This window comes from Electrona antarctica (assembly GCF_951216825.1).
Source record: "Electrona antarctica genome assembly, chromosome: 14".
Lineage (NCBI taxonomy): Eukaryota > Metazoa > Chordata > Actinopteri > Myctophiformes > Myctophidae > Electrona > Electrona antarctica.
The window spans coordinates 38,502,545-38,524,706 of NC_136795.1; the positions used below are offsets into that span (position 1 = coordinate 38,502,545).

Genomic DNA, 22,162 nt, shown 5'->3' on the forward strand with positions numbered 1-22,162 from the left:
TGTGATACATATATCTATATATATATACTTTATTTATATCGCCCTCTCCTTTCTCCTCCTCTTACTGCTCAGTCTGTGACTTGTGTACATTTTGTTAGCCAACAGGGAAGTAGAAAATGCCACATGTGTCCCAAACAGGTATTATTAGCTTACTGTGGTAAGGTATGCCGCTCTTTCCATCCCTGCCAACACACGGTCGCTATAGCTTGCAGGCTACACACAGCCTCATGTATTCATTCACACTAGCAGAGAGAGAACACATCCCTCTTCCTCTCAGCCTCCTCCTCCTCCTCCCACCCTCCACTCCCCTCATCTCCTCCTCCTCCTCCTCACCACCTTTTGTGCTGGAAGACACTGATGTTACACAATGCTGTAGGTGATTCTTTATTTTGGATGACAAATGATACTGATGATGGTGACGGTGGTGGTGGTGGTTGTACGGATGATGACGATGATGATGATGATAATGTGGTATGTGTGTTGTTGTTGTTTTTTGTTTATTAATTTATTTATCTTTTCTCCTTTTTTCTTTTGTTGCTTTTCTGTTTGTGTGTGTGTGTTTTGGACCCGTGCCTGCGGGGAAAAAGCTCCTCTTATTATTGGAATATTTTTGGTCTTTCTCTCCTCTGTTCTGTCTGCTAGGATAACATCGGGCACCGGCTGCTTCAGAAACATGGCTGGAAGTTGGGGCAAGGCCTGGGCAAAACCATGCAGGGTAAGGAATCCAAGCCTCCTTCACCGCCACACGCACAATACACCATGTACTCAAACTGCTGTTTCTTCTACCTCTCTACCTTCTGTCACTTGCCCTTCCTTCACACACTTATGTTTCTCTTTTTCTACTCATACTTTTCCCAACAAACTTCCTTTTTGTTATTATATATATTTTATTTTATTCTGTATCTCCCATGTCCCTTTTTCTGACCTATTCTTTTTGTGTCTGTCACTGGGGGGAAAAAAAGAGAGCATCATTTCTGTTCCTGCTTTTCCCTTGGAACTTGTCGGGCAAGAAAAATGTCCTCAGGTTATTTTTGGAAATTGAGGTGAACAGTGTTTTATTATTAACTGCGTCATTGCTGTCCCTTTCCTTTGGTGCATTTAGTCCGTAGGACGCCTGGTTCAACTGGGTCAGACTTGATTTTGTTTTTTTTACTGTGTGTGTGTGTGTGTGTTGTGCGTGCATGTGTATATTGTTGGTGAGACCATACATAGTGATACTATAGTCTTTAAAAGGACAAACGCTTGCCCTGCTGAATCACATAACTTCATGGTTAAGAAGAATACAGACACAAAACAAACGGGTCTCCAGTCCTCCCAACATCCAGAGAGTTGGAAGTGGCTAAAAATAGACATGGCCTCTTTTAACAGCAAGGACATGTAACATGGCAGCCCAATTTTCACTTCATGTAGATTTCATGTAGACACTGATTCTGTATACGACCAGTGAAGTGTACATAATTAAATACACACATATATTATTATTAATATCAAGAACGACACATGATCAGTCTGCAGCTGTTACTGCCTGGTGACTGGGAGGGGATAACGGCAACAGAATATTTACACTAACGGCACGTTCTTTCTCCCAGGCATTTGGCTAACTAGAAGGTGATGATGATTTTTTTTGCGTCTTAGCCGGCCATCTGCGTCTTGATATTACAAGCTAGTTATGCTACGTACGATAACAGCTCGGCACATATTCAGCAGTCTAACATAATGGAGCTCTTAAGCCCAAAATCCAGAACAAAGCTTTGCAATGCAATCGCAGAATCCTGAAACTGTGGTTTGCAACACCCAGATATCCGTTTCTACAGCAATAATCAGCCAGTGCTGTGATAAACAGGCAGGGCCGTCCCTAAACTGGACAGTGACAGATGGTGACAGAATATAAAGTGTAAACGTATATTATATTGTATACTCACTCTGAAAATAAATGGCTCTTCTTTTGTTTGGCTTTTGCTGGCTCTATTTTTCTCCCTCTTGTACGCTGTGTATGTGTTTGTTTGTGATAAACAAATGCACACACAGTAAAACAAACACGCACACACAGTGCCAGAAAGAGTCAGAGAGGGGAGAGAGAGACCCAGTTTCTCTGCGGTACAGTGTGTCATTTTTGGTGAAGTTGTTTGAGTAGCTCCTTAAACTAGTTGTATAAACATGGCAATTATTCCAGAAGGTTGATTAGCAGGTCTTCTTTCTCTTCAGTCGAAGACTGTCCATTGTTTGGTTTTTACGTCTTTGTAGGTGTTTGCAGAGACTGCTGCGCATAAGCTCGGATTGGTTAAATGTTTAGATTCTGAAATGTTTTGCTCGCGATTGAACAAGTAGAATCACCTGCATCGGGGTAATTCAGACCACTTTGACGGTTTCGTCGGTCGCATGGAGAATCATTGGTTTGGACGGGGCTTCAGACCGGAAGGCAGCGGTAACCATATATATTTAAAAAAAATAGCTGCCTTATTGACCGCTGCAGTTGGTTTGAGCCATGTTTATCGACGTGAGGGCGGACGTGCGCCGGAAGTGCGGAAGCCACACGGCCACTCAAGTGACTACTGGCCAATCGCAGCACGTCATTTCTGGGACTTGTCAGAGCCAGAAGTTAACGTCCGCTCTGTGACGCACGCAGACGCTTCTGTGAAGCACTATTGCCTCGTGCAAATTATAGTGTCTGGCTACGTGAGACTAGTGAAGCACCAACTGTACCTGATGTACCTCACTTTTGCAGATAGCCCCAGAGCCGAAGAAGGCGTCTACCTTTCCATGTCTATGGCGGTAACTATGTTAGATTTACTGGCTGTAAATTGGTGATTGGCTGGCTCTGTGTGGTTTTTGCATTGAGTGGTGCAGATTGCAGAACAGAACTGCATTTGTTGGTCTTATCTCCAGTGGTGGATAAAGTACTCAGAATTTTGCACTTAACTAAAAGTATCAATACTGATAGTAGTAGCAGTACTACTTTGTACAAAAGTATTGGTATCAAAATGTACTTAAAGTACCAAAAGTAGATTCTGCACTCATTGTGCAGATTAGAATGATCTGTTTCAAAAGTTTTCAAATATATATTAAAAACCTTTTGAACATAGCAGATCTACTACTCTAGATCGCCTACTTTTCAAATTGCCGAAATGTATATATATATAGGGCTGAAGTGGGTGATGTATGTTTTGTAGTAATATATATAAAGTAACTAAAGTTGGCAAAAATAATTGTAGTCGAGTAAAAGTACAATACTCGACTCTTGAGTAGAAGTAAAACCACTGACATTTGGAAATACTCCAGTAAAAGTACCTCAAAACTGTACTTAAGTACAGTACTTGAGTAAATAAATGTACTTGGTTTAAGTTGGTTACTCTCCACCACTGCTTCGCTCACCATCATTTCATTAGCGCCGCCCCATTTGGCTCTGACTCAGGCTCATTGGCTGAGTGGAGGTGGCACCGCCCCATTTGGCTCTGACTCGGGCTCATTGGCTGAGTGGAGGTGGCACCGCCCCATTTGGCTCTGACTCAGGCTCATTGGCTGAGTGGAGGTGGCACCGCCCCATTTGGCTCTGACTCAGGCTCATTGGCTGAGTGGAGGTGGCACCGCCCCATTTGGCTCTGACTCAGGCTCATTGGCTGAGTGGTGGTGGTGTGGAGAACGGACCCTGGCACGTCTCCATGGAACTCCTGCCTGTTACATTCTTCTTCCTTCTCCACCCTCCCCATTTTATTTCCTGTCCTCTTCAACCCCCTCCCATGCCTCCTCTCCTCTTTCTATTTCCTGCTCTCTTTAGGTTCTTAGTTTAGCGCCCCCCCCCCCCCTTGCTCTGTCACCTCTGAATGATGTCACTTTTGGCAGCCTGCTGAGGTCATCATGTAATGTCATTATGAGAATTGGTTAAGTTTTCATGGAATTGACAGTATTTGGTCTAGTCTACCTCCCCCACCCCCTTTTTATCATGTGGGATTCTATGCCAACCTTCAAACCTCCAGACAGACACTACATTTTATAATTTAATCAGCTCGTACAGTCGTGAATCATCCCTGTTGCCACACACACACACACACACACACACACACACACACACACACACACACACACACACACACACACACACACACAACCAGCAATAACATCTGTTCTCAATTTAAGGTATGATGAAGTCTACAATTTCTCTCACTCACACACACACATGCACACACAGTCGCTAGACAATCTGTTTGTTATCCAAACACCACTTCAGTGTCTCTAGGAAGGAGCTGAAGTCGTCTAACTGGGTCGTGTCTGCTCACTGACATGTGTGTGTGTGTGTGTGTGTGTGTGTAACACACACACGGTTGCCTAGAATGTTCATTACATTCTCACCATTGGAGAGGGTCTCCCTATACCAAAGAAAAGACATAAGACCTAACGGGGAAAGACGTCACTTTACCGTAGCTTTGTCTTGGTGGTAGTAGGTGTAGGAGGCAATCTAGACTTGATTATCTCACTTTACCAGTCGGGAGTCTGTTAAGTTGAGGGAAACCTGTCACTCAGGAATTCCGCTCACCTCTCTGACATAAATGTGTAAATCTTTTGGACACTGTGCGAAAGCTCATGTAAATGCTAGTGTAGATCTTGACCACTGTTCAGTTTCCTTTCCTCTGGTCTACAATTCTACTCCCATGTCAGTTGTATACAACAAGGGTCCTCCTGCACAGTGATGAATGTAGCATAGCATTGAAATATGAACCGCGTGTACTGGTGAGAGTCAACAGGCCTGCAGAATGTCAGGCCCGTTTTTGGAAGGGACATTTTGTCTTTTGTTCTTCAGTGCCGATGCCCTGGCCTTGTGGACAATACTGTATATGGCATTAATTCCCCCGTATCTCTGGAAATGATCAGAGGAGTCAGCAAGCATGCTGCTTCGTTCTGGGCAGGGTGACAAGTTGTCTCTGTGTGTGTGTGTGTAAGGACGGACATCAGGTATACAACAGTAGCTCTGGGAGCCGTTGTAGTGTCTGTGGTGGTTTGTCCTCTGAAACATCTCAAAGTCCACTCTTGATGTGTGCTTTTATGTGGGGGAGAGAGCGAGCAAGATGAGACTAACTACAGTAGGCCTTTTGTTTCCGATGGGGCGGCACCATTTTTTGGTTCTTTTTAGTTGTTTTTAGGCCGCTGGCATCACAGGTGTGTGTGGTTTGTATAAGTGTGCTGCTCTGTGCTTAGATGACGTCCTGCGACGTGGTGCATGTCCAGTTGTGTAGGGAATTAGTGATCCTGTGTTTCAAACCAGCAAGTGTGCTCAAATGTTTTTGGTAATCTGCTTAGTCGGGGCCAGACTCAAAGCACAATCACGCCATTTCGTCACGTGTGTGTGGGATAATGGTCCAGGACATTTATTACAATAATCTTCCTTTTGCTTTCTCTCCTTCCTGTCGGCAGAGAAGGTTTATTTGAATTTTGAATTCATAGCAATGTGTTGTCCCCTATTTGAGTTTTCACTGTATTGACTTTGTTCTTATTCTTCTTTTTTGTTCTTTTGCCCCTTTTATAGGTAAGGTTTGTTGGATTCCCTCTGTATGTCAGTATGTGCGCGCGCGTGTGTTTGTGTGTGGGTGTGTTTCTTTCTCCCACTCTGCGATTGACCTCAATGTAACACCCCCTCCCCCCTTTTTACAGTGTACTGTAGGCTAATGGCCTCTCGGCTTCTTCCTTTTCGCTTCATAAATCACTAAACCCTTATTTCAATGCGCTCACGTGCAAAGTGCTTCGATTTGAACAAAGAACAAAAATCCATTTGAAATCAAGGTAGATTTAGTAAAGCCATGATTCCATCACATCCCATTAGAATCATCAGCTCCACACGTCTTTTTAGATTTTTGTTTTTTTGTTTTTCTCTCTGTGAGTGTCCGTGGCTGCTATCGGGGTTTCTGATTGGCTGTAACCACGGCTCAGACTTTGAATGGCTTGCAGAGTAGACAAGTTTCCCCCCCACCTTCTGCCTGTTTGCCTGTATCTACCTCCAAACCTGTGAAACTTGTGCGTATGTGTGTGTGTGTGGTTGTAACGTGGGACTGAAATGTGCGTGTGTGTGTGCGTGTTTGTCACTGACGGGGCCGTAAAAGTCAACTTACAGGGAAAACCTCACGCCACCCCTCCGTACCCAAAACATCTCAGTCCCCTTGGTCACACACTCCCATCCTCCCCTGGTCCTTTTGCACAGCATGCTTGTCCCAGAGGTGAACTCCTGCCTGCCTCAACCGTGTCATACTCATCTGGGGCTTTAAGCAGTGTTGGAGGCCCATATGACGCTAAAGCACTGGTTCCCAAACACTGGTGGATTTATTTTTGGGTTTTTAAAAAAAATATTTCAAAGCATTTTCCAAAAACATTCCCCCAAAAAGCTAAACTTTTCATGAATTAATCCGTAATTCACCCCTTTTGCAACCAGATCTTATTTTAATGATATTTGGGAGACAAACACTTTCCTGGGGTTTTTATGTGGGTGATATGTGTTATTAAATATTTTAGTATTTCAAAGTGTCCATGATGTCATGGACACTGAGCCTGATGTCATGGACACTGGGCTCACTTACTTCCTGGACCGTTGTCTCAGTAAGACAGCCCCTCAAGGAGGAGCAGTGCACCAAAGCATTATGGGAATTGTAGTCCAGGAACGAAGTGTCCATGACATCATGGACACTCTAAAAAAATACTAAAATATGTGAAAACACATAATTATTACCCACATAAAAACCACAGGAAAGTGTTTCTTGTCTCCCAAACCATCATTAAAATAAGATCTGGTTGCAAAAGGGGTGAAGGGTCCCGGGATGAATATGTCATTTCTGTATTGGGTCACGGGCTGAAACGTTTGGGAACCATTGACACCACATTGACAAGAAACACTTCCAAATGAACACACGGAACACCAACAGTTTCATGTTTATGCAGTCATTCATTCACACAGTGATGTATAACCAACTCTCTAAGCACTGCTCAAAGCCTGACCGGCCCTTTTTCCTCAGGTATTTCTATGTATGTGTTCACTACCCCAGGGGTAAGCATATATCCTGACAAAATGAAGCTTGCTGGCTGTGGGGCTAGTGAGGAAATGAAATTGATCTTGGGAGATCTGTGCTAACCAGTCTGACAAGCGTCTCTGTGAGGCAAAACAAAAAAAGACTTGTAGGGGAGAATGGTTGTTGTGTCAAGTGGCATCCGTCGCCGGCAGGGTCCAGATGATTGATTTGCATGTTTAAAACTAAAAGCATGATCAATTCTCTGTACCAGATGCTCGTGTACATACTATAGAAATGGTATTATAGCGTAACATTCAAGTTATTAAACAGTAAGTGCATTTGCCATGTTTTTCTTTCGAGAAATGTGTGTTTTTTTTTTTTTTTATAGTCAAACCCTCACCCAAAACACAACTGAGTTTTGTTTTTTAATTGAACGTGGCCATCACTAAGTTTGCACCTTGAAAAGGTGACTGGGATGTGTTCACTCTGTTAGAAGAATGGAGGGAAGCGACAATCCTGCCTCTGCAAAGCAAGAGGCAGATGAAGGTAGGCTAGACGCCTGGGGACAGATAGACAGACAGATAGACAGACAGACAGACGGGTGAAGTGGTGAGAGGGAATCCCTGTAAGCGTCTAGGCCAGAGTGAATACTAGGAGAGGGAGGGGGGTGGGGGGGGCCTCTCTGATGGCCCCTTCTAATGAACCCTCTACACCCAAAGCCCCCCCCCCCCACACACCCCCCCCCCACCCCCTCCATCCTACCTACTCCCACTCCAAAAACCCCACCCTTACCCTTCTCTATGTGCCTCAATCTTCCTGCTTAACCAATTGGTGTTTCTTTTTTACAGTGATTTGATCCTGCCCATGTTGTGCCGATGGTAAACTTAGTGGTAAATGTTATTTTTTCCCCCCCAATTGAAAAATTGATTTTGTTTTTTTTATTATGATTTTATATCTGTTTTAGTTTCTCCCATTCTCTTATCTTGTTGATTTATTTCATGTGTTGTTCTCCCGTCATCAGAGCACCACCTGCTACATAGGCTTCCTCTCTCTGTATTAGTCCTCGTGCTGCTGCTTGGATATTATCATACATATACATTACTATTACAACATTCAGCCATTTTGTTTGTTTTCAGTTTTTTCTTTTTTTTCCTCTTATACCTTGTGATTCACACCCTGTGATTTAGATGCACTTGTTTTTTGTCCAGTCCCTTTCTTTTCCACTGGAATGGGTAATGCTGAAAGTATTGTCACTGTGTTTTTTTTGTTTTTTTTTTAAAGATGGTGATAGTTTGGGATGACTGTAATTGTTTTTTATTGATTCTTTAATTCCGAGGCCCGGTCCTGTGACTCATCCCCCTGTTGGTTCACGGTGAAAAAATAAAAAGTCCACTTGTGTGAACAATGCAGTGTTCTGTCCGTGGGCCGGCAAAGTAGTCCTTCTTTACTGTTGGTGCTCCTCTGCAGTTGCTAGGGCTAATAGCCCAAAAACATGTCTAGTATATCAGTAGATCGTCTGCACACACAGCCATCTTCTCTTCACTCAGGCAAGGCTTCTCAGATTTTAGTCTTTAGAGTTTTCAGATTACAAAAAAAACAAGCTATCCAGCGGACAGACACTGCAGTGGGAATGTGAGTCCAGGCAGGCCGTTAGATGATATGATTGATACCCCATGCAGCTATAACCTAACAGTCATCATTATGCCATTGGGCTGGGAATGCAAAATTGCACCAGAACAGCACGGGGGGAAGCTGGCAGTTTTTTAACACCAAATTTTCATGCCACGGGCTAGGAATTAACTGGACGCATATTTTTGTTTTGTTAGGCCTAAATATTCTCTTTTTCGCGCCTACATCGATTTTTATTTTGTCACTTGTCGCCGCCTTATTGGTGCGGAGTATCATTTTTAAATGAATAGTAAAGATGTTGGCTAAATTATTGCATTAGAGTCCTGATTCATTTAATCTTTTGCTCAGTGAAAAAGGCCTCATTTTGTAATTTATTTAGGACAACATTGGAATAGTCTAAAAAAACAAAAGTGGACAGCTCTTCAGATCCATTTCTACTGTATTGTGGGATCAGTTGGTTCCAAGCCCAGTGCCTTAACTACTATAGAATTTGCTTGCTCTAGATCTATTCCATATGCCCAATGGTATAAACCGCCTGTAAAAAGAGATTTTTGGTAAATGCCAACCTTTTAGCATGAGTGTAAAAAAAAAAAAAAAAAACTGAAACCAAACTTAATTGATAATTGGTATGAATAAGAATAAACAGCGTATCTGGCTGGCAACAGCTGCAGCAGACTAGTTCAAATTCTGTTTTGTGCCTTTTTTGTTTTGAGATCCCTTGTCTGTCTGTCCGTCCGTCCGTCTGTCTCTGTCCACCCCTACCCCCACCCCACCCCTCGTGTAACAGGTAAGTATCCCCATCCCTTGCACTGTCACCATGGCGATTCCTGGCCTGTGACGTCACTCTGCTGTAGTACAGTGCTTGTGTCCTTTTTTACTCTTTCTGCTTCGTTTGGCTGATTATGAGTGGATTAAGCAACTCTGTGTCAATCTCCAAAGTAGTTTTTGATTTTGACTTTTGAAAATATTTTTTATTTAATCTTTTCCGTTTCATTCTGTTTTTGTTTGTTTTTTTCCTAAAGTTAATTTCCTTTTCTCGTATAGCTCTTTTCACAGCTTACGTAACACATAGCATAAGCAGACAAGGGGGGAGAGAAGACAGCCTTTCAGAGCACCCGGCTGTGAGGAGGATAGGGGGACCCTCTGTGTGTGTATATGGGGGTGGAGGGGCACAAGCCCGGTGAAAGGGGCTTGTGTGGGTCAGGGTCAGGGCGGCCATGGGGGCCGCTTCAGAGAGGCGATGCGTCACGTCAGACTGTCGTCACGGCTGCTGTCGCAGTGCCTCTCGGTGCGGTGCCGCAGCAGCAGCTGTGTCAGCCCCCCCCCCCCCCCCCGCAGTCCCTCAGGCTGTAGCGTCCTTGATAAACTTGGCATTCTGGTTTAACAGGACTGCAGCAATGAAAGGAGGGGGGAGGTGGGAGAGAAGAGACGAGGGCGATGTTCAACAAAGACAGATTGAAAAGGGGCTTTACATGCAGCGACGGGCTGGCTTAATAAACTCCATCCCTGTCTCAATCCCCTCCTGTCCTCCTGTGGCTTCGTCACTTCTCTCTCCCTCTCCTGACGGAAAAAGCACACCTCTGAATGACCCCGATGGTCTGCGCTTGACTTTATATCACCAGGAATAGAATAGCTACACAGCCCGTTTTGACCATTTTTTAAGAATGAGAAAATTATCCAGTCGGATTCTATAGGAATAGGGACAGGGGCGGCCCAGACTAGTTGTGCTACCTGGTGGCTGGAGTAAGCTGTGAGAATGGCTGGTGTTTGGTTCACTGTAGCTTTCTGGTCTCTTTGCACTTCCAAGGCAAAAAAAATCTCTAACCCCAGCACCCTATGCTCTAAAAGCAGGCTGTCCCCGAAACCAACTCCCCAGTGTCAAAAGCTCACCTCGCCGTCTCTCTGTCTCCTCCCCTCTAGGACGCACCGACCCAGTGCCTATCATCCTCAAATATGATGTCATGGGGATGGGACGAATGGAGATGGAGGTGACAAACCTTGCATGTTCATGTTATTTTGTGGTGTTGTGTGTTATGTGCTGTGTTGTGTTTAGAGCCCAAACTATATATTGGTTTGCTTGTTCATTGTATAATTAAAGCTACAATGTTTTATATACTGAAGTTCATTATACGTATATATTTAATTACAATATTTTAGCTATTTGTTTATTTCTATGTATGCGTTTGCTTATTAAGTTAAATATGGTTAACACTTTAATTGCCCGGAACTATTTAATCCATTACATTCATGCACCCAGTCGATTTATAAACACGGACGCCTTTTCCGGACGGACCGGCCGGAAGTTCATGATGTTGTGTAGCAGCTAACAATAGCCACAGCACTTTAGAATCGATCGACAACAACGGGAGACAAGAATAAATCTATCGAGACTAGCGACTGGACCGCGGAGCGCCGTCTAACACAGGATATTTTTTCAGAAAAAGACGGGATGATTTAGATCGCGATTTATGAACGTTTTAAGATTTTCGTTTTCATCAGCTAAAAAGAGGAGGGAGTTTTTTGATGACGTATCAGTCTTGCGCGTCACCGAGGAGAGCCCAGCAGGCGCGCCTGGGCTATACAGCCAGGCGATCTGTTCTCGTATCAATAAACTTCGTCTTTAGGACAATACTTCGTCCTGAGCGTCGGGCGTTACTAATAGAAAGGACAAAGAACTTCGTCCTGGGCGATTAATCTGTTAACTAGAAACTTGGGCTATATTTTTGTTATACGCAAGATGTTATACTGAAGATGCCGACGCTATTCACAGCTAGAACTTACACACAACCTTTGACTGTTTCTCGTATAGCTGGACTATGCAGAGGACGCCACAGAAAAGAGAAGGGTCCTCGAGGTGGAGAAGGAGGACACAGAGGAGCTACGGCAGAAATACAAGGTGAGCCTCCTCCTCCTCCTCTGCTGTGACTCAGGAATGTCCACGTTGAGACGTTGCTTCCGATGCTCGTTGAGGTGACGGGTCTTTGCTTTCTCTTCCAATCCACTCGTCTTCTGTCCAGTTATGTCTTAAAAACATTGCCCTGTGCTTCTGACTCATAGTCCCTTGTTGTTTCGATTCTGCAGTGAGTCACTCGTTGCGGTGTTATCATTCTTGGAGAGGATTCGTCCAGTTTTCTCTCTCCTTGCTCTTCTCTTTACTTTTTGTCCCCCCCCCCCCCGGTGCAGATCCACATTATTTGATCACTTGATAGAGCGGAGACATCGATGTGATCATATGAAACCGGGGGGAGATCATCCAGATGCGAATCTTGGTATATTCTCCCCACATTCATTTAGCTAGCAGCTTCAGGCACGCTTTAATGTTGTTAGCGTGCTTCTGTGCCACTTTGTGTGCAACACAGCACTGCGATGTTTGAGGGCACAGCTCAAACGGTAGCTTCTTCGAGGCTTCGATCCACTCGGAACTGAAGTTGTTTGAGGCCAATAAAACAATGTCATCATGATTGGGAGTTCTCATTTTGATAATAAGGAAGTTCAAAAGTTAATTCTCCGCAATCACCGTATTATCAGTAGTTCGGTAAACTTCAGGTTTCGTACGGCTGGAGGAGCTGGCAGCCCCACGCCAACCTGCTGCCGACATCTTGGCCACACCTTGACCAGACCAGTGAGAGTTGGTTGGTGTGTGTGACTGTGTGTGACACACAGTGGTAGTGTGTGTGTGTGATTCAGTACTGAAAAGAACGATAATTCCCACAATGACATTTATATCACTCCTCGCCAGTCTCCGATTTAACCCATAGAAAGTATTCATTATATTAATAATATTGGATTGTTTGTTGCTTCTCTTATTGTGTAACAGGACCAGGTGGATAAGGAAAAAGCCATTGCCAAGGCTCTGGAGGACCTGAGAGCCAATTTCTACTGTGAGCTGTGTGAGAAACAGTACACCAAACACCAGGAGTTTGACAACCACATCAACTCCTACGACCATGCTCACAAGCAGGTGAGGGTGACGCATCGGCATCGCTCGTGCCCACACAGATGCAGGTGTACATTCATTTCAGTGCTAAAACTAAGAGATGTTCATGCATTCGGCAGAGCACAATATACTGTATCTCTGTCAGGCTGGGTGGCCCGTCTAGGACATCTGTCACCCATGACGTATCTATGAAGTATGACTCCCATGTTTGGGCAAAGTTTCAGCCTGATTCCACCTCCATGGACTTCAATTCTAAAATTAAAGTTCAATATTTCAAAAACATATATGAGAGGAGGTACTTCGGTGCTGATCAGTCCGTCTGTTTGCAAGACAAAGGGGTGAAAACATTATCTCCCCCTTTTGGCTTCAGCATGGCAGTGATAAAGATGAGAGTGGCAAAACATTTGTCTGGCCTTTTGTCCTGGAGGCAGAGATGGTGGCGTTTTTCTTCTTCTTTCTATTCCTCTAATGTTTTCACTCGTGTTCCATCTCTCTCTTCCTTTGGCTTCTGTTCCCTTGCTGTGCTGCAGAGGCTCAAAGAGCTGAAGCAGAGAGAGTTTGCGAGGAATGTGTCTTCCCGTTCCCGGAAAGGCGGCAAGAAGCAAGAGAAGATGATGCGTCGCTTACACGAGTTGGCTGAGCAGAGGAAACAGCAGGACTGGTAAACTAATAATGTTTCATCTAATTCCATTTGATTTAATTTACATTGTATATAAGCTTCTAGTGCCCTCTGCTGGTAGAATGTTAGAGCAGAAGTGATGGTACTGCTGACAGCTCTCTGCAGTGTGGTGTAGATTTGAAAAGTTGAGGAGGGGCTAGTGGACAAGAAGACTCAAATAAGTCATTTTATGTTTGGTTGCGCTCTGAAAATAGCAGATAGCAACACTTTTTCATTTCAGATGACTAAAATGTGACAAACTAATACAAGTTTAAAGGACAACTTTAGTTTTTTTTCAACCAAGGTTCATGTTTTAGGTTGTTATTAGAGAAAGCTGCTTGCTTTCGTTTTAGGGATTTTAGCTGTTTTTGACAGGGGGCTAAATATGTATTCTTTTACATAACTTTATAGCGATTTTTTTTTGTAATCATTTACTATAGTCCTAGACCCCAAGAAATTACATCTGGCCACAAAAGTTCACAGGATCTACTGAATATGAAGGTAGCCTATACTGGGGGGAAGCCACACTGTAATAGGCTCAATATGTCAGTTTGACACATTCAGTAGATCCCGTGATCTTTTGTGGCCAGATGTAATTTCTTGGGGTCTAGTAGGACTATAGTAAATAATAAATAAAAAAAATCGCTATAAAATGTAAAGAAATACATATTTAGCCCCATGCTCGAATGCCTCCGCCCCCTGTCAAAAACAGCTAAAATCCCTAAAACGAAAGAAAGCAGCAAATGAAAAATAATTAACACTCATCTTTTACTTTCTCTAATAACAACCTAAAACATGAACCTTGGTTGAAAAAAACTAAAGTTGTCCTTTAAAATCAGCACTGCTGTAGTGTGCCTTTAAAATGCCTACAATGGCAGCAGAATAAAATGCAAACATGGTGATGGCCAATTAACTTCCCACTGTTCTTCCCAGAACTAGCTGATAGATATTGCTCTGCTGAACTTTAGTAATATTACAAACAGTATGGAATGTCAGCACATTCAGAATCAGTTAAAAGTGTCTGACTTATTGGCCTGCACACACTTTATTATATATATAATAATATATATAATATATAATATATATACTTTGTTATAGTTCAAATTTAAGCAGTATGTCCTCATGCTTTTTATAATAAATATTCTTCACAGTCTGTTCAGACACCCACATAAAAATGAACACACAACACAAAGAGACTACAAAAACATGAGGTCCCCACTGTTTACAGAACCATCCTATCGGCAAGGCAGTTTGTTTAACCCATTTTGACCTGAGATCAGTTTCTAAAAATGTCTTCTAAATCCTGACTGTTTTCTGAAAAAAGCTATGTTTCTATGTCAGTCGTTCTTCGATTTTTCAAAAATAGCAGACCTACAAGCTTGTAGCACGCCACCGAGGGGCGCGCTATGAGCTTGTAGATCTGCTATTTTTCAATAGCTAAAGCATAACATAATGCTAACACCAAAAGGGGTTCCCGCCCAAAATGGGTTAACGGGGGGACAAAACCCCTACTAAAACGGACCTTTTTGACATTCACATTTCAGAATGAAGTTGTCTTTCATTCCATAACTTTACGTGTTACTTCTTAATGTTTTTCTTTCTTCCTGTCACTACAGTTGGAACTTTGTCTTTGTCATTAATGAAAATTGGTTGTTCAAGTCGTTATTTACTTTATAATCTTTACAAGTGGAAATATGCATGTCATCTCATTGTCATTCCTTTTGTTTTGGGTTACAGTACTCCAGGAAGTGGTCCCATGTTCAAAACGACCACCGTGGCCGTGGACGGAGAGAATCCAGACGAGGGCGACGGCACGGTGTTGGAGAGTGCCCCTCTGCCTCTGGCGGACAGTCCCATGGATGTCTCCTCTCCTCCTTCTAAAAGTGGCCAGGCCTCCTCCCCTCGGCCAGGCCCCACCATCAGCTTCTCCCTGGGGAAGAGAAACACCTCCTCCCCTCCTGTACCCCCCGGGGGCTCCAAAGTCAGCGTGTCCTTCTCCTTTGCCAAGAAAGCCCCGGTGAAGCTGGAGACCGTGGCCGCCGTGTTCGCAGACCTCGGGGAAGAGGCCACGGAGGAGGAGGAGGGACAGGAGGGACAGGAGGGCGAAAAGGAGAAGGAGAAGGTGGAGGAGGCACCAGCCACGCCACGTTCCAACACGGGCAGCCCCAAGCATGGAGAAACCGTAGCGAGTGACGGAGGAGGCGAAGGCGGGGGGAGCGTGACAGAAGTGGAAGAGGTGCAGCCGCAGCAGGACGACGGAGCCTCTCTGGCCTCCACGCTCAACAAACTGAAGATGATGATGAAGAAAGAGGAGGGTTACGCCGGCCAGGAGCCCGAGTACTACCACTACATTCCTCCGGCTCACTGTCGCGTAAAGCCCCACTTCCAGTTCCTGCTGTTCATGAAGGCCACCGACCAGTGTGAGATCAAAGTGGACCAAGAGGACACGGAGGAAGGGCAGGATGAAAAAAAGTGCGAGGAGGATTCCGAGCCGGCAGAATCCAAAGTTCCCGAGTGTAAGACCGAGAAGGAGGCGGACAAGGTCAGTTCCGCACGTGTCCCCGAGCCAGTGCCGCCACCGGCGTCCAAAGTGAAGGCAGAGGAAGCCTCTCCCTGTGCAGTGGAGACCGCCTCCTCGTCAGAACCCCCTGCTCCCGCTCCCGTAGCGGAGGTCGAGAGCAAGCAAGACGTACCGGATACCAACCTGGGCCCTAAAGTACCCACGGGTCCCTTCTTCCCTGTGCTCGGCAAAGACGAGACCACCACCCTGCAGTGGCCCTCCGAGTTGCTGGAGTTTACGAAGGCTCAGCCCTCCCTCTCTTACAGCTGCAATCCCCTCTACTTTGACTTCAAGTTATCCCGCAACAAAGGAGCCCGCGGCGGGAAGGCGTCAAAGTCCTCCAAGTCCTGTGAGGAAGCCACAGGGAAGGAAACGGAGACGGCCGTCTCGTCATCATCGGTGGACACGACCACCAACCCTGGGCCTAGTACAGAGAAAGATCAACCCAGCTTGAAGAGAGAGCCTGACCCAACGGACGGTGACGAGCAAAAGCAAGCGACCAGTGGCACTGGCAAGAAAAAGAAGAAGAAAAAGAAGCACAAGAAGTCCTCGAAGCACTCTAAACGCAAAGGAAAAGACAAGGGAGCGGTGGCGGATGGGCAGACGGAAGCTGACGTTGCTGGAGAAAAGCCCAAGAAGAAGAAAAAACACAAAAAAAAGAAGACTAAAAACAAGGTGCCGGATCAGGACGGGGAAGCGGCCAGTAATGAGAAGGAGAAAGCAAAACAACCAAAACAACCAAAGGTGGAAGATAAAGCAGCTGCCTCGTCTGTTCAGCCAACTGGAGCGTCAGGAAGTACAGCAGTAGAACCTGGGAAGAGGAAACGTCCTGCCAAGGAAGTGCCTTCCAAGTCTGGGACAGAAGAGGGGAGAGATGGAAAGAGTTCCGACAGCAAGTCCAATGCTGCAGCAGAGGAGCACAACGGTACCAAGAAACAGAAGACAGAGCCCAGTGCGCCTCCCAGTGCCTCCTGTTCCAGCTCGGCCCAGAAAAGTCCCGGTCCAGGCAGACCCCCCAGCAGTGAGAGCGAAGAGGAAGGTGGTTCTACCGCCCAACGCGGCTCCCGTGGCCACCGCAGGTCCAGCCCCCGGGAGCAGCGGCGCCACCACAGCGAGGACTCGGGCCGCTCCGCCAGCCGCTCATCAAGGCACGGGGACAGACGGGGCAGCAGCCGGCGCCGCCACCACGGTGGCCAAAAGTCCCGTAGCCGCTCGTACTCCAGCAGCTCCTCGGGGGGCAGCAGCGCCTATAGCCGCCGCAGCTACTCTGACAGCTACAGCGACTACAGCAACGAGGGCAGCCGCCGGCGGAGGCACTCCAAGCGCTCGTCGGATTCCGAGTACGAGCGCAGGGGCAGCCGGGGGCGGCGGCGATCACGGAGACGCGAGTACTCCTCCTCTTCCTCGGATGACTCGCGTTCGCGCAGCCACAGCCACAGTCGCAGGAAGCGGCATCGACGGCACCGCCGGAGTAGCTCCAGGAGTTCCAGCAGCAGAAGCCGCAGCAGTAGCGGCAGGTCATGGAGACGCAGCTACAGCCGGAGCCACAGCTCCGCCAGCCGCTCCTCCAGTTCCACCAAGGGCTCGCCGCAGCGCCACGGCACGAGGAGCCGTGCGGACACTAGCGACGCGCGACACAGAGACTTCAACCGCTCACGCATTTATCGCTCTCAGTCTCCCCGTTCGGCTTCATCGCGGATCAACAGTCGGAACAGCCACTCGTCCGTTTTGCAGAGCCGGCTGGTGGCTGGTTCTCGAGATGCAGGAGAACAAAGAAACTCCCTGACTGCTCGACAGCTACTGGAGAAGGTCCAGTCTAAGAAAGGCTCAGACGACCCTTCCTCGCTGACAAAGATGGGCAATAAGATTAAAGACCCACCACAGGGATACTTTGGTCCCAAACTACCCCCTCTTCTGGGAAACAAAGCCATGCTGCCACTTTTTGGTAAACTACAAGCGGGGAAGAAACCTGCCATAATTCCCTTGACGAGACCTGATGAGGGTGAGAAGTCAGGAGCAGGGAAAAACTCTGAGTCTGAAAGAGAAATTATCCTAGTAGAGCCAATTAGAGAGTTTCCCCCGCCACCACCACCCCCTGCCCCACCAGTCCAACAAAAGGTCGAGGAGACCCCTCAAAACCCAGTGGTGCAAGAAGAGGCACATCGCCCCTGCTCTGAAACCCAGGTACACCACGAACCTCATCCGCTGTTTGAGCAAGAGCCGGCCATGCTGATGCCCCAGTACCAAGCGGAGGACGGACAGGACCCCAACCACCAGAACCCCATGATGGAGTCGCACATGCCCAACATGCAGCAGCAGCCTCCTCCCATGCACGCCTACCCCGCGTACCCCCCGCCCAGCCTGGAGGAGGAGTGCATGGAAGCCGAGGAGGACGGCCTGGCTCCTCTGGAGAGTCAGCCCATCACCTTCACCCCAGAGGAGATGGAGAAGTACGGCAAGCTGCAGCAGGCGGCCCAGCAGCACATCCAGCAGCAGCTGCTCGCCAAGCAGGTGAAGGCCTTCCCCCACGCGGCGGCGGCTGCAGCAGCAGCCGCGGCCGCCGCCAACAACAACATCAACCACCACCACCTGGTCCCCGCCCCCCCTCCCCCCCAGATGCAGCAGATCCAGATGCAGCACATCCAGCAGCCGCAGGTGTCCATGGCGTCCATGGGGTCGGCCACCTCCATCACCACGGTGCAGCACGCCATCATGCAGCACCACGCGGCCACCGCCGCGGCCATGGGCATCCACCCGGCGCACGCCCACCACCCGCACCCTGCGCACGCGCAGCTAGCCCAGGTACACCACATTCCCCAGCACCACCTCACCCCCATCTCTCTCTCTCACCTGGGCTCTTTGGGTCACCAACTACAACTACAACACCAGCTGGGCCAGATCCCGGGCCACCACACGGCCTTTCTCTCTGGCCAGCCCATACACATTATCCCGGCCTCAGCACTTCACAACACCTCCTTTGCGCTCCACCATGTCCCGCACGCGGCCCTCTACCCGACGCTCTTCGCTCCCCGGGCGTCGCACTCTCAAGCTGCCGCTGCCGCGGCCCTTCAGCTACACCCGCAGCTACACCCGCTCCTACATCCCATCTTCTCAGGGCAGGACCTCCAACATCCTCCTAACCATGGTTCCTGAGGCGTGGTCGCAGTGAAAACGAGCGCATCCACAGCAGCCAGCCGGATGGGTTGCTTAGCCTAACGGGTTTGGTTAGGACGTCTGTAGGGCAGGTTTTTTAAAAGGAAGCCGTGTCACAGAAGTGTGCAGGCGGCGAGTGGCTAGTAGGGGAGCACGACGCTTGCCACCAAACCACCCGTGGACTGGGCTTATACAATGCAGCGAGACATCGCCACCCGGTGGCGATGCCTCTGCAGAGGTCGGTACTTACACTAACATTTTATTCTGGCTGACATTTTTTTCCCACTGACCCCTCATAACGGAAATGCTTTGCCCTTAAGTTTTTACACAGGGTGAGGATGAAAAGAGACCTCATAAAGTTTTGCATATATTAACGGACTGTAGGACACCCATGGGAATGGGAAGCCAGTTTAACACAAACCACTGGAGTATTTTCTTTTCCACAGTTGAATATGATTGTTGTTTTCAATGTTCTTACTCGTTTATTACAGCCAAAGAGACAACAGTGGCTGAAGCCATAAAGCAGGGGGAAGGTTGACGTGTGTGTGTGTGTGTGTGTGTGTGTGTGTGTGTGTGTGTGTGTGTGTGTGTGTGTGTGTGTGTGTGTGTGTGTGTGTGTGTGTGTGTGTGTGTGTGTGTGTGGGGTCATTATCTTGAGAGAGAGAAACGGCTTTGACTCTGTAATGTAAACCTGGTTGCTTTAGAGAGCCTGACTTATTTTGTACTTATGAATTTGTTACGTTCTCATGACTACTTGGCTCTCTATTGGATCGTTGGTCTCTCAATAATACATTTGTGACGCAGTACATTGTACATACAATATCAGTGTGTAATGTGAAGACTCCCATGAATATGACACCCACATAAAGTTTATGAAAAGGCCCCCCCATATAGGTTTTTGAAAGAGTCTCATAAAAGAGCCCATTTGTGAGCGATGGGAGTAACAGTTGCTTGGAAGCAAAGGTCATGTTCCAAGTGGTGGATGGAGTTGCACTGAAAATCTGTACATCGAGATGCTGCTTTTGCATCGTGTAACAATATGATTGTAGTATACTGCAATAATTGTATTTTTGTTTTTAAATTATTTTCCCAAAATGTTCTTCAAAAGAAGAGTTTTTCCTTTTGTGTAATTTTGTAAATAAAATTGCTGTAGTTTAAACCCAATAACATTCTAGCGGTTGAAGCTACTGTTTTAAAAAGTAGAAATGAGGAATAAATAACCTGGAAGAGAATTTAACAAACTGCATGTGTAATTCATAAAGGTTACTTCTACATTATCCGGACTACAAAAGCCTGGGATGGCAAGGGATTTTGGTCTGTAAAACAGTAGCAACTGTCAACTTTTTTTCTTTTTTTAAAAGCAGCTACTGTCAACATTTTTGCTTAAAACTTAACTATGCTTCAATAAATAAAGTTGTTCACAATGTCTAAGTTTTTCATAAAGTAATGTAAGTAAAGGGAACATGTGATTTATAATTTACAACAAACTGATGTGTGAGAGAGACAAATTACTTCAACAGCCTGGTTGAAGACGGTGAAGTCACTAGATGGCGCCAGAGGTGCCTTAAATGTACTTCTGGAAGCCATAAATCTCTTAAGTGCTTGTTAACATGTAGGGAACGGGGTGGTATACTGGCTGTAAATCTGATGCTGGGGCTTCCCTCTTATTTCCATACAAACTCTGGAACGCCACAGGAGTTGTGCAGATTTGGGCCAGAGCCCCTCAAGTACTAAGTTTCCTCTGATTCTGTGAACAATGGAAGGGAAAGCCCTTGTCAGAGTTGCTGTAAATCTTAACCCATTTAGGCCTGACGTCAAAATTAAAAAAGTCTTCTAAAATACTTTTTTTTTTTTTTATATATTTACCCAGGGAAGTAGCTGAGCACAGGTGCTCATTTTCAGCAACGCCCTGCACATAGAAACACACAGACAGACACACACGCGTGCGCACACACATTAATACCTGGGAGCTGACCAGTACAACCACAGTCTTATACTGTTGGCCACTAAGCAGCTCCAGGGGGAGCAGTTGTGGGTTGAGTGCCTTGCTCAAGGGCACTTCAGCGGTGTTGGGTGAGTGATGACAATCGCTTCCCCACCCAGATTTGTCTTGCCAGTCCGGGGAATCGAACCGGCAACGAGGGCACTCCTCTAACCCTTAGGCCACCGCTGCCCCAACCTCATGTTTCTTTATCAGTGGTGCTCATCAATATTCCATGTCAAGGACCCCAAAAATGATATGTAATTGGCCACCGACCCCCATCTGAAAATGTTGTTCCAGGGACCCCTCGGAAGCAAAGATTTGAGTTAAAAAAGTTCGCTCTGAAATATTTTTTCAAAAATAGCAGACCTACAAGTTCATAGCGCGGCTATGAACTTGTAGATCTGCTATTTTTCAACAGCTAAAACATAACTATGCTTAAAACACAAAGGGGTTCCTGCCCAAAATGGGTTAACTTTGTGCTGTATGAACTGATGTATATGAAATCTATAGAGATGTATTGAAGTGAAAGCCTTTCCTCAAACAATGTATAACAATCATACACAACAGCTTTATTCGTTTAAGAATTAAAACACTCACATAGTGAGACCAGATTTAGCATAAATCCCAGAGAATATTACAATGGTATAACATTTAATTTGATCAAACCGTATGGAAAACGACCAAATAATACTTTTTCTTGTCGATCACTTCTCTGGCATACAGTGTGAAATAACATTTTTAAGGAGTAAACATGACAAGAAATTAATTCCTACAGTCAGGCTTACAATTTCTAATGCCGCAGAATAGTAAGAATTAAACGTCAGTGGCTCATATTATGAAAGGTACAGTATTAAGTTATCAAACGGATGTTGAGGATTCAGAATAAGCAAGCCATCTCAAATATTGCCCTTCTCATGTTATCAATTTCCATTTTCTCAAGACTACATATGTGACCAGATTTGACTGAGCCTGCCATCGCGCAAATTCCAGCTTTTCACCAGAGGAGAAAAACTTTTTCTTTTTTTTTTTTCCCAAAATGAGTTTATAGCACAGGCAGACTTCACATACTAGAGCATGTCTGAAATAGGTGTCAGAGCTGAAATCGACATGTAAATATGAAATAAATGCTTAAACATGTAGCTAGGTGTAATGTTAGAGACCACATAAGTGAACCTTTCAAGCCTGTTTTCTCAACTCGCTGTTTTCTGCAAGACATTACTCTATAAGCCATATCTCCAAAACTGGTGGGCCAAAC

The 22,162-nt window shown here is 46.0% G+C and overlaps 1 protein-coding gene across 1 annotated transcript in view; it reads left to right on the forward strand.

The window, feature by feature from the left end:
* Window positions 1–20,349, forward strand: part of gpatch8 (G patch domain containing 8) — a 35,460-nt gene extending 15,111 nt beyond the window's left edge. Inside the window, exons 3-9 of the mRNA XM_079521180.1 lie at window positions 643–715; window positions 10,536–10,603; window positions 11,425–11,511; window positions 12,433–12,576; window positions 13,083–13,213; window positions 14,948–19,496; window positions 19,582–20,349. Of these exons, the coding sequence (XP_079377306.1) occupies window positions 643–715; window positions 10,536–10,603; window positions 11,425–11,511; window positions 12,433–12,576; window positions 13,083–13,213; window positions 14,948–18,923 (4,479 nt within the window). The 3' untranslated portion in view covers window positions 18,924–19,496; window positions 19,582–20,349. The remainder of the gene's footprint in view (window positions 1–642; window positions 716–10,535; window positions 10,604–11,424; window positions 11,512–12,432; window positions 12,577–13,082; window positions 13,214–14,947; window positions 19,497–19,581) is intronic.
* Window positions 20,350–22,162: the final 1,813 nt, after the last annotated feature.